This window comes from Plectropomus leopardus, chromosome 19 (assembly GCF_008729295.1).
Source record: "Plectropomus leopardus isolate mb chromosome 19, YSFRI_Pleo_2.0, whole genome shotgun sequence".
In the NCBI taxonomy this organism is placed as follows: Eukaryota; Metazoa; Chordata; class Actinopteri; order Perciformes; family Serranidae; genus Plectropomus; species Plectropomus leopardus.
In genome coordinates, this window is record NC_056481.1 from 4908873 (window position 1) to 4923182 (window position 14310).

General features: G+C 38.4%; 2 protein-coding genes across 2 annotated transcripts; one reads left to right on the forward strand and one right to left on the reverse strand.

The window, feature by feature from the left end:
* On the reverse strand, positions 1-6724 carry g6pc1a.1 (glucose-6-phosphatase catalytic subunit 1a, tandem duplicate 1). Its single transcript, XM_042507260.1, has 5 exons — positions 5707-6724; positions 4570-4679; positions 2147-2252; positions 1930-2045; positions 1-916 (listed from the first exon to the last, which is right to left on the reverse strand). Exons 1-5 carry the CDS (start codon positions 5922-5924, stop codon positions 408-410), a joined length of 1059 nt encoding a protein of 352 aa, XP_042363194.1. The 5' UTR covers positions 5925-6724; the 3' UTR covers positions 1-407.
* Positions 6725-8253: 1529 nt separating this feature from the next.
* On the forward strand, positions 8254-13067 carry g6pc1a.2 (glucose-6-phosphatase catalytic subunit 1a, tandem duplicate 2). The gene is made up of 5 exons (XM_042508445.1): positions 8254-8552; positions 8639-8748; positions 9899-10019; positions 10910-11025; positions 11835-13067. The coding sequence occupies exons 1-5, from the start codon at positions 8323-8325 to the stop codon at positions 12335-12337; spliced, it is 1080 nt and encodes a 359-aa protein (XP_042364379.1). The 5' UTR covers positions 8254-8322; the 3' UTR covers positions 12338-13067.
* Positions 13068-14310: the final 1243 nt, after the last annotated feature.

The window sequence follows — 14310 nt, forward strand, 5'->3', positions numbered from 1 at the left end:
GAAGGGAGCATGCTCTAGTTAATGTTTAATGGTTGTTCCTGCCAGTGAATTAATCAGTGTCAGTCTGAGACATTCGGAGAAAACCGATAGGGGAGCACAGGACTACTAAAATAAGCACAACTCTTTATAAAAGCAAATGATTATTTAAAAAAAACATTTTTATTCCATCATTTATGCATCATTGAGCTTAAACAGCACTTTTTGTTTACTGAGTTGCTATAAAAATCTATTTTTTTTACATGAGGATATGCATGCGCAGACCTTTTTGTTGTCCTAAACAGAGAGACAGCACAATAACATCAGGGACATTGCCCAAAAAAGTATAAATGTCCTTGAGAATAAACAAATTCGACTAAATACAGAAAATTAGAATTATAATTGACCTTAAACTCCGAGTTGGACCTGAATCACAAGTTCTTATCTTCTTTTTTAACGTTGCAAATCCAGCAGAGAGCCCAGGGAACCAGAGTGGTCGGGATCAAAAGTGCAAACGCACTTTTACCAAAAGACAGCAGATAGAAAGTCACAAGATTTTCAGAGGAAAATGTCCATCCGTCCAACAGCTGCAGCAGAAATAAGGAGACGATGATACATCCCGTCTTGAAAACGGTGCCTGATTTCTTTTTCTTGGTCTCGGCGTACAGCGGCGAGTGCAGGCCGAGGCCGAGGCCGAACAGGGTGCCCATGTTGCGCAGCAGGCTGGCGAAGGGCGTGGTGTCCAGGTGGACCCACTCGGGCTTCACACACCACCTGTGGGCTTTCTCCATCGTCCACAGCAGGTCCACGCCCACCGCTTTGAGGAGGACGTAGAAGCCGACCGCGAAGGAGGTCAAGAAGAGGGTCGTGCAGAAGTATTTCTTCATGCTGGCGCTGTAGATGCATTTCTGCCTCGAGACGACTTCAGCGACAAGGACACCTGACACGAAAACAGAGAAAAAGATCCATCGAACAGAGAAGCTCCTGTTCCGGATTTTAGGTGAGTAATGTTTTTATGGGATTTTTCCATAAGCTTTTGATTCTGGTGGTCTGTCTCGTGAACGCAATATCTCAAGAACGCCTTGAGAGAATTTCACTTGGTCTCAATGATGAGCTGATTAAATGTTGTTGGTCAAAGGTCAAGGTCCCCGTGACCTTGTCTGGATCATTGTTGTGAAAGCAACATCTCAAGAAAACCTTGAGATTTTTTTTCTTTCAAATTTGGTACAAACGATCACTTGCACTCAAGGATGAAATGATTAGATTTTAATGGTCAAAGGTCAAAGGTGAAGATCACTATGACCTTGTCAGTCTCCTTCGAGTGACTGAAAAGCGATCTCGAGAAAACTTTTAAGCAATTTCTTCTAATTTGGCACAAACGTTTGAGTGGAATCAAGGACTTGATTTGTTGGTCAAAGGTCAAGGTGACCCTGACCTTGCATTTGTCTAATTCTTGTAAAAGCGATATCTCAAGAAAACCTCGATATGTCTTAAGATTTGACACAAACTTTCATTTGGACTCAACAATGAGAATTTAGAATTTGGTGCTCAAAGGTCAAGGTCACTGTGACCTTGCATCAGTCTTATTTTTGAGAACGTAATATCTGAAGATCGCCTTGTCGGAGTTTCCTCAAATTAGGCACAAATATCCACTGATTACAATCTGGTGGTCAAAGGTCAAGGTCATGGTGACCTCTTAAACCTTTTTTTTGGCCATAATCCAAGAACCTTGGGTTCCCACCTTGAAACTATGCTGATTGTATAGATAAGATGTGTCTGAAGCATCCATGTTTTCATGTTTTATCTGGTGCGTGGAGGCATAAAAGCGTGTGGCGGTATATTAAGTAGATTAGTATATATACAGTATTAAGTTATTGCGTGATTCTTAGAAAAAAAAATCTAACTTTCATCTCTACCTAATGTATACATTTCTGATTATTACGGCATACTAACCTGTAATGACTCCAGCGATGACCTGGTGTGGAAAGTGGGCCGCCATGTAGACCCGGGACATGCAGACCACCAGCTCTATCAGACCCATTAACGCCCACAGGTGTATCTGCAGGAATCTGACCGAGTGAGCACGAGTTTACACTTTAATTCTGAAACGCTTGAAGATGAAAGTTTAAAAGTTTCGGAGAAATTATTGATTTTATCACCACAGACTCACTTGTACAGTAAAGGGGGGCATCGCTTCTCCGTTGCAATAGCGAGCAGCGCCGTTACCATCACGTACCAGACTCCTGCTGCACCCATAGCATGACCTGAAGGACTCCCTGCAAGCAGCAGATTTAGGCTTAAAGGGACAGTTCACCCCAAAATCAAAAATACATTTCTTTCTTCTAACCTGTGGTGCTATTTATCAGTCTAGATTGTTTTTGTTTGAGTTGCAGAGTGTTGGAGACGCTGGCCGTCTGTCTTTTCTCCAATTTAATAGATTTTTATTGTGGAGCTGAAAGCACCGAAAATACGTTTGAATAATCCACAGAGTTTGTGTTGAGCAGTTTCATGTAGGAACTATTTTCTTTCTACCGAATGACTTCCTACAACTGTATTTCAGCATAGAAGGAAGTGTGCATCTACTCATGGACTAAAGGCTTGTGACAGGATGAAATATAAACATTAATGTGTCCTCCTGGGCTGAGCTCTAATGCTCAGCAGATGCACACTTCCCTCTGTGCAGTAATATGGTTGGTGGGTGTAGTTTGGTAGAAAGAAAATAGTTCCTACGTGAAACTGTTCACAACAAGGTCTGTGGATTATCTTGAAACTTTAGAATATAGTAAGAAAAGCAAAACTAAAACGTGAGCATACGAAAAAGAAGAATTTCTTAAAAATAACTCCAAGGAAAAAGCAAAAAAAAACCTTATATTTGAGGAGCTGTAACTATGAACTATGAACTGAAAAATGATGATTACTGATCGAATCATTTCAGCTGTAATGGTATGAATTTGATATTTTAATGTTAAAGAAGCATCACAATTTATTTCTTTTTTTTTATGTTTTGTGTGCAAAAATCTTAATTTGTAAAGTAACAAATAGCTATAGTCAAATGAATGTTAAAAGTTTATTTCCCTCTGAAATGTAGTGGAGTGAAAGTACTTTAAAATGTGTCATGAAAGGAAAATACTGAAGTACATTTGAGAAAAAAACATCAAATTTCTGCCCAAGTGCAGTACATGAGCAGATGTACCATTGTATATGCACATAAAAGACAACAAATGCAGCACTGACAGAGAGGAGGCACTGTGCAATCCAATCTGAAATTCCTTAACACAAATTAAGAGATAAAATCACTACAAAAGGCCAAAGGTACTGCAGTTTATAACGTAGTTATCACATCTGAGCTCGTATTCATTCAGAGAACGCCATGAGCACGTCCAGACACTGGAGATAGTATCTGGCCTTCATGCACGACGGTATCGCCTCACTAGTGCTGCACAATATATCATTTTCAAACGTCATCACAGAAGCACATCGTAAAAGCTATCGTAGTAGCTATCGTTCATCATTCAGACCATATTCTGTTTGTTTCTAGTTCAATTTGTTCAATGACAGAAAGTTGAAAAAATTTCCTTTAATTTTTTTAATTCAAAAACCAATTTGCTGAATTTTAGTCTTCAGCTACGAGCAGCAGAAGACAGAACTGAGTGCGTCTGACTTTGATATTTTTCAAACCGCACTTTATTTCCCCGTGTTGTTTTTATCTAAGTGACTAATGGAGACAACATTTTTTAAAAATTTAGTCCAGTATTGAGCGAGAGTGCTGCAGCCAGCATCAGAGAAACAGGCTGCAATGTAACCACTCAGGGCAACTGAAAATCTGTCGATGTACATCAACCGAAAATGTTTGTTTTCACCACTGACAGGCTCGAATTATTATTCTAAGTGTCTGACAACATTACGGAAAGGATCCTTACAGAGATAAGACAGCCATTAAATTGCCATCCCCGAACCCACCAGGCTCTATTTAAATTAAAGTTATTTCAGTGTGCATAGAGTCAGCACATCTTTTACATCCAACTGGTTGAATTAACAGCTTATTTCAACAAAACCAGAGTCGGTGATTGTTGAAACAGTCTGACGACGAACCAAGACGACTTTTGTGAGTTTTATTTTACTTCTGTCAGCTTTGAATGAAGTGTGTTTTACGATGATAAAATTACTGTTTTTTTAATGGAGTCTGGTTGGTTTGGCGATAATTATTTGGGGGCTGTTTTTGGTTAAACAAAAAGGATCTTACTCTTTAACAAAAGGCTTTCCTCTGCAGGGATCATTTTCATGATGTCAGACTTTTAAAACAACAGTCTGAGCCTGTCAGTGACAAAACAAACACTTATATCTGAGCTATACTGACCTGCCAAACGCCCTGAGTGGTTACATTGCAGCCTGTTTTGAGTGCTGCAAGTTTCAAAACATGCTGTTTCCATTAGTCACTTAAAAACAAAAACAGAAAAAAACATTAAAATCTGTTCCTTTAACTTAATATCGTTATCGTGATATTTTCCTCACATGGTGCAACAATAGTATAAACAAGGGCGAAGATAAATAAATCAATGTGATCATGTGATCGACGGCGGCTCTGAACTGTACCTGGTCCGGTCTCACATGTGATGGGAAACTGCTGCAGAGTCGGGGTCGGTCCTGCTCTGTAAAACTGGGTCTCATGAACCCACCAGTACGGCCGCTCCCCAAACAAAACCCTGCCCCGGAGACACAAACAAACTGAAAACACAACTCTCTCTGTCTTTATGTGTTTAATCAGGGCTGTCAGACCATTAATTGTTTTAATCGTGATTAATCACTGAATTTTTAGTAGTTAATCATGATGGGTACAGAGGTCACTATTTATATTTATTAATTTCTGTTATTTAATTTTATTTCTTTATTTATTTTATTGTAATATTATTTTTCCCTAGTTTATTTTCCTCTTTTTATTTTTTTTTATTATTCAAATTATTTTATTATTTTAAATAATAATGTAAAATTGTATATATCTGATTTGGGGTATACATATTTATGTATGTTTAATTAATTAGAGTATAGGTTTAGGTTAATAAGGAAGCCGGTTAATTAAATTTCAGTGACTATTTTCTTTTACAAAAAATCAAAATCTATTAAAATCAATTTTGCATTAAAAAACAGTTATGAAGTCGATATTGACAAGACAAAGCAATTCTCACCAGATCGTCTTAATTAGGAATCAAATGGCGGCAAAAAAGGTGCATGGGGACCCACGGAGCCAGATTCAGGTATCTGGAGGTCAAAGGTCAACGGACCCCAGTGGCTTTCTCAGACTTTTCATGACAGTTGACAGTTTTTGTGGTTTTGTTGCCTTTTTTCACTATTTATTTTGTCTTCTTTTATGATATTTATGCTATTTTATATTTATTATTTTTCAGTTGTTATTTTTAATCTATTTATTAATGGACAGCACTTTGGTCAACTCAAAATTTTGCCTAATTTTGGAGCGTTATTTAGCCCCCTTCCTGAGAAGTGAGCATTACATGATTGGCACCACTCGATCCTTCAGGTCTTCTGCTTTCATATCTCAGTATTACCTCTGCAGCGTTAAAACTCAGCCGGGTACAACCTCTTAAAGATGGGAAAGTCAACCGAAGATTAACGCGAGAAAACCCAGATTATGTATCGACTACAACTGCACTGAGATTACCGCGTGAACGCCGACAGCCCTGTTTTCAATCAGTGTTACGTTTCATTTGTTTTTACCATTTCAGGACCAGGTTCAGCCAGTCTCCGAGGACCGCGACCCAGATGAGCCTGAGCGCCGTGTCCCTGCGCAGGTGGAACCAGATCGGGAAGAAGCAGAAGAACGTGGTGTGCAGGTCGGCCACCGAGGACGCCAGGCTGAACAGACCCTCATACCTGCTGTATTTGGTCTGCAGGTGGACCGCCAGCTCGACCCCCCAACTGTGGAGAAGATCCATGATACCTCCGCCTGAGGACGAGCCACTCAATCTGGTTTTGTCAGTTTCAAGCTCTTCCAGGCCAGGCAGTCCCCTCTGTTCTGCCTCCCCACCGGACTTTACTCAAGGCTAGCGCCTTTGTTTGCCTTTGGGACGGTGCAGACAGGTTCCTTAACCTTTACACCCCTTGAGGCCCCCCCGTGCTAAAGTCTGTCATCACAGAAATCAGCTGCCGTCCCTCTCGCACATTTCTGGGAAAACCCTTTTTGTTTTTTTTAGTAGCTTCTGTTCTGAGCTCCATTGATCTTTGCTCAATCCTCTCTGTGCCTCGGACAGTGCAGAGTGCGTCATTTATTGTCCTACTTCCTACTCGGGGTCGGGACCCCAATGTGAGAAATTCTTATCACAGACGTCCTCAAAGATCAAATATGAGCTCATCTGTGGGGATGTCCCCGTTTGACGTGACAGAGCAGCAACTTGTAGGCGACCTGCAACCTCCTGTTTTATCAGCGACTATCTCCTCAGCTTCAGTCCAATCATTTAATCATTGATCACCTTATGTAACCCGTAACGGCTCGCTCCGCCAGTGAGATGCTTTCACCAAATCATCAAAAAACACAATTACGTAACTGACAAATTATTACTCAGAGGCTGCATGAAAGGGGAGAAAGAAGAATTTAAGAAAGGGACATTTAAAAATGTTTTGCAGCTCAGTTAAAAGCAATTAAAAGGCAGTTATTATAATATATATTTTTGAATACACATCCCCCGAAAGATCAAATGTGCTTAAAATATCCCACAAAATATTGTTAGAAGATAAATATTTTTGTAATGCTATGACACCACATACCGCTGTGCAAAATAATCGTTAGCAAACGTAATTATTATCGTAAATAAACTAAAAAAAACAAAAAACCTAGTCATCTCTTTGCAAGTCTTTAGTAAGTCGCAGGTATTTGCATTCAGCTTCCAAGTAAAGACATATAACTCCCAAACTTTACTTTCTGAGTCCTAAATAAGTGATAATGCACTCCTCACCGAATATAATGTGATTATACAACAGTTACTATAGTATATTAAATTTACAGTTATCATGGATGCTTTTCAAAATTTGCATTACTTCGGACAAACGCTGATTTGAAATTTGAAAGTGCTTTATTCAGTGTTTTTACCGGTTTGAATCTTCAGGTCTGTTTTTGGATTTGAAAAAACCTCAGATGATTCAGTTCACAGTAAAAAAAAAAACTCCTGAATGATGAGACGTTGATGAAATTCAAACCGGGAGAAGTTTCAGCTGGTTGCAACCTGCAGTCCTCAAAACCAGATGCCACTAAATCTCTCAAAATCTCACATCCTTTAATTAGACACAACAGACGCAACAAAAACGCTTAAGACCTGAACAAATGCCAAATCTTGAATCTTGTACACTGGTGCTCATTGGCGTATTTAACTAACGTTTATATGTTGGATTTGTCATTTGTCATGTGTATTTTATGTCGACAATAGTATTTTGCATATTCTTACAGTAAGACAGTTACAATAATACTCTATATTGAAGCAGGCACACCCCTCCAATATGCAAATATGCTCAGTATGTTCAGGCTGGGATAATATATATATTTTTAATCTATTTTGCATGTAGTATATTAAAAATAATCTATTTTTTGTGGCATTTTTTATAACTTTTTTGTGGCATCATGACAAAGACATGGCATTTAAAGGGTAAAAATTCTGAAAACTAATAAATATTTGATATTTCTGATATTTAGGACTGATGTTGGTTCAAGAATATACTCAATAAAAGCAGAAAAAATATTAATTTTTATGATTTTTAAAGCTTGATTTTTTATAAAGTGCCTTTTGTGTGCAGAGTGATGCCAGAGTGTGTAATATTAAAGCGGGCCCTGAGGGTTAAAAAGTCATAGTGTGTGCACTTTTTCGTGTACGGCCCTCATTTATACTGTATATCTGTACTTTTTTATGATAAAAATTACGTTTTTAACAGCCCCCAGACCCCTGTCAGACGTGCTCCCTCCCTGTGTTGACTGAGTGGCTGCGTCTGAGGTTAACAGCATGTTATTCTGCAAACTGTTTGTGTTTAATTTGGGTAATTCTTGTGAAATCCAGCTGCTGGTCCACTGACTCCCTCTGCCTTCAGTACAGTAGTTGAGTCACAAAGATAACATTGACGTTTTTTTTTTGTATCTCCTCAACTTGTTTGTGTGACAAACCTCCCAAACTCTCCTGACTCCCTGAGTTTTATTACACATGTGCAAGGTCCAAAGATCAGCGCGAGCATGCGTTTGGGCAGTGGGTCCCTCCGGTATAAAACCGGCCAGCTGTGGGACTGACTGCAGCACTCTGGTTTTGTGTCTCACAGCAGCAGACTGAGATTTCTCTCCCTCTCTCTGAGGCAAACATGAACGCAGTAATGGACGCCATGCAGGGTTTTGGGGTGAGCACCACCCGCTACCTGCAGACCAACTATCAGGACGCCCAGGGTCTGTTTCTGTGGGTGTCCTGGGCGGCGGACCTCAGAAACACCTTCTTCATCTTCTTCCCGCTCTGGTTTCACCTGCGCTCATCAGTGGGCATCAAGCTCATCTGGGTGGCCGTGATCGGAGACTGGCTCAACTTGGTCTTCAAATGGTGAGTCCGGTAAATGTTTAACTTCTAACAACAGTAACTTTTTAAACATATTTTATAACAGAGTTGGTGTTTTCTGCCGTCTTCAGGATTCTGTTCGGGGAGCGTCCGTACTGGTGGGTCCATGAGACGTCTTACTATGCAGACACAGTCCGTCCTCACATTGAGCAGTACCCGATGACCTGTGAGACCGGCCCAGGTGAGAAATAACACCACACACACACGAAAATGAGCTGCAGTTCCCCCGTTAACCCCTCGTTCCCCTCAGTCTCCGGGAAAACTTCATGGCCTCAGGTTTGCTGTGTGGCAGTTTGAGTAAATATGTATAAATTTAGCTTCGTGTGCTGCAGATTTTGACACACGGGGCCTCAAGATCTGGTCACAGGTGTAGGTTTTAGTTTTATCAACAAAGTGTGCTTAAAGTAGCCCCTGTGGCTGATAAATTATCATACCTTACCGCTTTAACTACTCTGTGTACAGTTAGGTTGCAGACTTGTGTCAGTACAATTTTTAAAATAAAATAAAACTAATAAATTAAGTAGCAATAATAGCAGCAGACTTTTTCTAGCAAACTTAAAGAAAATTAAATAAATAAAAGCAATATAAAAAGGCAGTTACAGCAGCAGACTCATGCCATTAAACTTTAAAAATAAAACAAAACGCACCAGTTAAATTAAATTTATATTATCTTTATTTTTTTTAAACTGTTTAAAAGCAGTTACAACAGCAGACTCATGCTAGTAAAATTCAAAAATAATTAAAAAACAAATATATAAAAGAAGAAACAGCAGCAGACTCATGCCAGTAAAACTTTAAAAATAAAACAAAACACACTAGTTAGATTAAATTTATATTATTTTTATTTTTTTAAACTGTTTAAAAAGCAGTAACAGCAACAGGCTCATGTTAGTAAAACTTTAAAAAACAAAATAAAACAAATATATAAAAGGAGTAAAAAAAGCAGTAACAGCAGCAAATTTGTGTTAGTACAAATCAAAAAATAAGATAAAAGGCACTAGTTAAATAAAATCTACATTATATTTACACGTGTATAAATTTGCAGAGATAAACATTATGAATAAATAAATAATATATTATATATATTTAATATGTATTTAATAAATAAATGTTAAATCTTTGTCATTTGTGTCTGTGGTGACTTCTTTCTCAGCACCTGAATATTGATAAATATACTTAGTTATTTTCCATGTCTGTCTCTAATATTAGTTTCATGAAAATGAGATTTAATGGTTTTTATTCATTCATTCAGTCACTTTGAAACAACAATCCTTGTTGTTTTTCAGTGAATCAGCCACTGATTTGACCTCCGCTCTCTCTCTGTTATCCAGGCAGCCCCTCCGGACACGCCATGGGCGCCGCAGGTGTCTACTACACGCTGGTGACCTCCATCCTCGCCATCATGACCAGCAAGAAGAAGTTTGGGAGCAAGAAATCCAGTAACAAGGACTGGTGAGTCAAAAACAGTCTGAGACTCCACTGATGTCGCGGTTGTTTACAGTTTTCTTCGCTTATCGTCCGGGACACGCTATCTGTCCTCGGCTCTGTGGTTGATCATTGACTCCTGAACAGTTTTGGCCGGACGAGCGTGCAGGAGTTGTTTTGACGTCCAGGCAGCTGAAGTTCTCATGACCAGCCGAGAAAAACTGTGTTAACTGTTATATTGCTTCAAAAGGTCGACTTGTTTTCTCGACCTTGTTAACTGCTTTGTGTGCAGTTAGGTCGTTTGCAATGAAAAAAAAAACAATTTGTGAAATATTATCAATAATTACTAATAATTTTACCTGCAAACAAATCATGCTATATAATTATAGACATGGTTTCTTTGGAAGATATTTTGTGTTGAATTTTTTAAGCTTATAAAGTAAATCTTAATTTGAAAGGTAATAACTATAGCTGCCAAAAAATGTGAAAATGAGTTTTTCTCTGAAATGCAATAAAATATGAGAACAAGGGACATCGAATAGAAATACTCAAGTAAAATACGACAAAAAATGAATAAATAATCTTTACTGTCATTACACTGAAGTGCAATTACATTTTGCAAACTTTATCTCAGCAGTTAAAATAAAATTAAATAAATAAAAGCATTAAAAGGCAGTAATAGCAGCAGACTTTTTCTAGTAAAATTTTAAAAATAAAATGGAAAATTTATGAATAAAAGCATTAAAAAACAGTAAAATAGGCCAACTTGTGCTAACACAATTTTAAAAATGAAATAAAATAAACCAATAATAGTTTAAAAAGCAGTTTTAGTGCAACTTTAAAAATAAAATAAAATGTGAGTGCTGCCCTCTTCAAACTAAAATAACCGTTTTTCTGATTGTGTTTGTTTTTTACAGGTATCTGAAGGCCGTTTTGTGGACACTGTTTTGGGGAGTCCAGGTGTGCGTCTGTCTCTCCAGGGTCTTCATCGCCGCCCACTTCCCCCACCAGGTCATCGCTGGTGTTCTCACAGGTCAGTGCGGAAATGTTTTAAGGATAAAAATCAAGTTTAGAGAAATTGCAACAAGTTTAATGAGTTTTTAAGTGACGTCAAAAACTCACGCTAAGGTTGAAAGAAGGTAGGAGGGGCTATAGAGCTGATGTGCCACGCCCAAAACTATTTGTGCCACCAAATTAAAATAAATTCTGGTTTATCTGATAAACAGTCAAAAAAAAAAAAAACAAGACTATTCAGTTCAGTAATAATTGAATTGAATTGAATTGAATTGAATTGAATTGAATTTAAAATGGACACAGCATATTAATAAACATCATCATGGGTAAAATCCCAGTTGTCTAAATGAGTTGTTTGAGGCCATAAATATTTCAGATTTTTAGCTTTTTAAATGATGATGAGTGAGTGGTTCTTCTAAATCATCATTCACGTGAAAAACTGCTGGAGAAATGCAAGTTTCTGCGTGTGTATATATTTGTAATTGGATTTTTTTTTTAAACAACATTTAAATGACATTTTCATACAACCTGTCACCTTGATTATAATGTGGGACCTAAATTAGCCTGACTGGAAAAATTAAATATAAAAAAAACATCTTGACTAAAAGTTGACTAAAATGTCATGAATTTTCGTCGACTCAAACTATGAAGGATGAAAATGACTAAAATGTGACGAAAGACTCAACTAGCTGCCACATTAGCGCTGGCTGAGACGGCCTGCTGCAGTCAGAGAGGAACTACTTTTGTGGCGTAACGTGTGATGTCACTGCCCGTGCTGTTGTGTTCATGATGTAACACGTTGACATTGACGTGGACTTTTCGCTGCAGGTATGATCGTGGCCGAAGCCTTCGACAGAACTCAGTGGATCTACAACGCCAGCATGAAGAAATACTTCTACACGACTCTCTTCTTGACCTCCTTCGCGGTCGGCTTCTACGTCCTCCTCAAAGCGGTGGGCGTGGACCTGCTGTGGACGCTGGAGAAAGCCCAGAGGTGGTGCGACAGGCCCGAGTGGGTCCACCTGGACAGCACGCCCTTCGCCAGCCTGCTGCGTAACATGGGCACCCTGTTCGGCCTGGGCCTCGGCCTGCACTCGCCGCTGTACGCCGAGACCAAGAAGAGCGGCAGCACGCTGGCGAAAGTCGGCTGCGTCGTCAGCTCTCTGTTCCTGCTGCACCTGTTTGACTCCTTCAAGCCTCCCACGCACACCGCCGCCCTCTTCTACCTGCTGTCCTTCTGCAAGAGCGCCACCGTGCCTCTGGTCACCGTCAGCATCATCCCGTACTGCGTGAACGGCGCTCTGGGCCTGCAGAACAAAAAGGGCGTGTGAAAAGTGAACTCAGAATATACAGACTGATGAAACGGAGTCTCTTCCACATAAAAAACTTTCCTCGGGTGCTTTTTTGCTTTCATGTGATCCTCAGGAAAAGCTACGAGAGCGACGGGAAACGTGATTTGGACCCTGAACTCTGTGACACACAGTAAAAGCACAATCCAGGATTCCCAGCCGCGCTTATAAAGAGCATTTCTGAATTCACCAAAATACCACGAACACATGAGCTGCAGCTGCTGTGTTCAACCTCATTTTAAAGCCAAGACGTCACTCAGCTTTCATATGTTGTTTCAAATGTTTCGATAATGTATTTTAAATGTTAAAGAAAGTATTTTTGAAACTGTTTTGAATATTTTTTAATAAAAAAATGTCTTGAAAATGTATTAAATGACTTGATTCAAAATTTTCTGCATCATGAAATCACACTGGATTACACCATAATTAACCCTTTAATATCACACACACTCGTAGCGCTCTGCGCTTTTCAAAGTCAGGCGATAAAAATATTATACCTTATTTCATCATTATTTATTTATTTTAAACCAACATCAGTCCTAATCATGAATATCAAATATTCTTTTTTTTTACCCTTTAAATGCCCCTTTTTTCATGATGCAGATAAATTTGTAGATGCCCCCCGCCATTTTTTAGAAATTATTTTCAATAATACTACGCCTGAGATATATCAGTGATTGGCAGCATCATTGATTGTGACAGTGCACCTTGTGGAAAAAGCATGTATTTTCTCCACATGTCAAATATGATTTAAAAAAAAAAGAAGAGACAAAAGTCCAGAATGACACCCAGAAATAATACAGTGCATGTTTTTATGTGTTTCAGTGGGTTTTAATGGTGCATTTTTTGCACTTAACAGTCTGAATGTAACAATTGTGTTTACGCAGCGTATTTAAAATTACTGTAGGAGCTGAGCTGGAAATAATTTTTGCAGGAAATTACGTCTGATGCTCCAACACCCCCTGTTGCATAGTTGGAAATGAGAAATAAAAGGAAAAATGAACCGCAAATCTACAAGAATTGTACCTAAATAACAACGTAACCTAAAAATGAGTTTGCTTTTTCAGTTTAAAAAAAAAGAAATAGAAAAAGAAAAAAAAATCTGATAATTGGTAAAAAAAGAAAAAAAGAAGAAAAGGGTAAATTATATAGAAAAAGTGCTTAAAATCAAAAGTGTTCGGTAAAATAATTTTCAATATTCAATTATGATAATTATAAATATTTTTCCCTTTTTTTTGTCCTTTTTCTACACAGTTTTCCCACCTGAAATGAGATGAAGTGTAGTTATAAAGTAGCAGAAAATGGAGCATAACTAAAGTACAAGTACCTCAAACTTAAGTAAATGGACTTTCCACTTCTGCCAATAAAAATAAACATCGAATAGAATAAATATTTGACCTAAAACACGTTAACCTCAGCAATCATGAAACCTTTAAACTGTTTACCGAGACAGCACGTGCAGCGAGGATCCCAAAACACAAAAAACAAGAAAAGTACAATAAAATGGTGTTAAAATGATTCATATTATACTGAATACTGAATATATACTGAATTTGTGTGTGAGGCACATTATTTATTCTAGAAATGCACACACACACACACGCACACACACACGCACACACACACACACACACACACTGTCCCATTCTGGATGTTGTATAAGCTCCATAAAGATGAAGATAACATTTTGGCAAAGACGGAGCGAATTATAAATCATTAACTCGGCTCTGAAGCCCTGGCCTTTAGCCTCACATGCTGCAATGACATAGATCCAAACGTCATCACACCGTCCGAAGCCGAACATTCAATATTTGTCTGTTTTCGTGAACATTGAGTTATGGAAAAAAAAACTGTGTCACTGATGGATTTGTCAATATTTTGTCACGAAAACTGGGTCAAAACATATAGGGTCAGTTTGATATTTGTTGACCTGGACCCTATTTCATTTTATTTCA

Bases quoted from the DNA above. Each gene is read 5' to 3' on its own strand.
- g6pc1a.1 (XM_042507260.1), bottom strand. From the start codon at position 5,924: ATGGATCTTCTCCACAGTTGGGGGGTCGAGCTGGCGGTCCACCTGCAG. The intron at 4,680-5,706 runs GTAAAAACAAAT...TCTCCGGGGCAG, and splicing joins CTGAACCTGGTCCTGAAATG to GGTTTTGTTTGGGGAGCGGC. The intron at 2,253-4,569 runs GTACAGTTCAGA...TGCTGCTTGCAG, and splicing joins CACATGTGAGACCGGACCAG to GGAGTCCTTCAGGTCATGCT.
- g6pc1a.2 (XM_042508445.1), top strand. From the start codon at position 8,323: ATGAACGCAGTAATGGACGCCATGCAGGGTTTTGGGGTGAGCACCACC. The intron at 8,553-8,638 runs GTGAGTCCGGTA...TGCCGTCTTCAG, and splicing joins CTCAACTTGGTCTTCAAATG to GATTCTGTTCGGGGAGCGTC. The intron at 10,020-10,909 runs GTGAGTCAAAAA...TGTTTTTTACAG, and splicing joins AAATCCAGTAACAAGGACTG to GTATCTGAAGGCCGTTTTGT.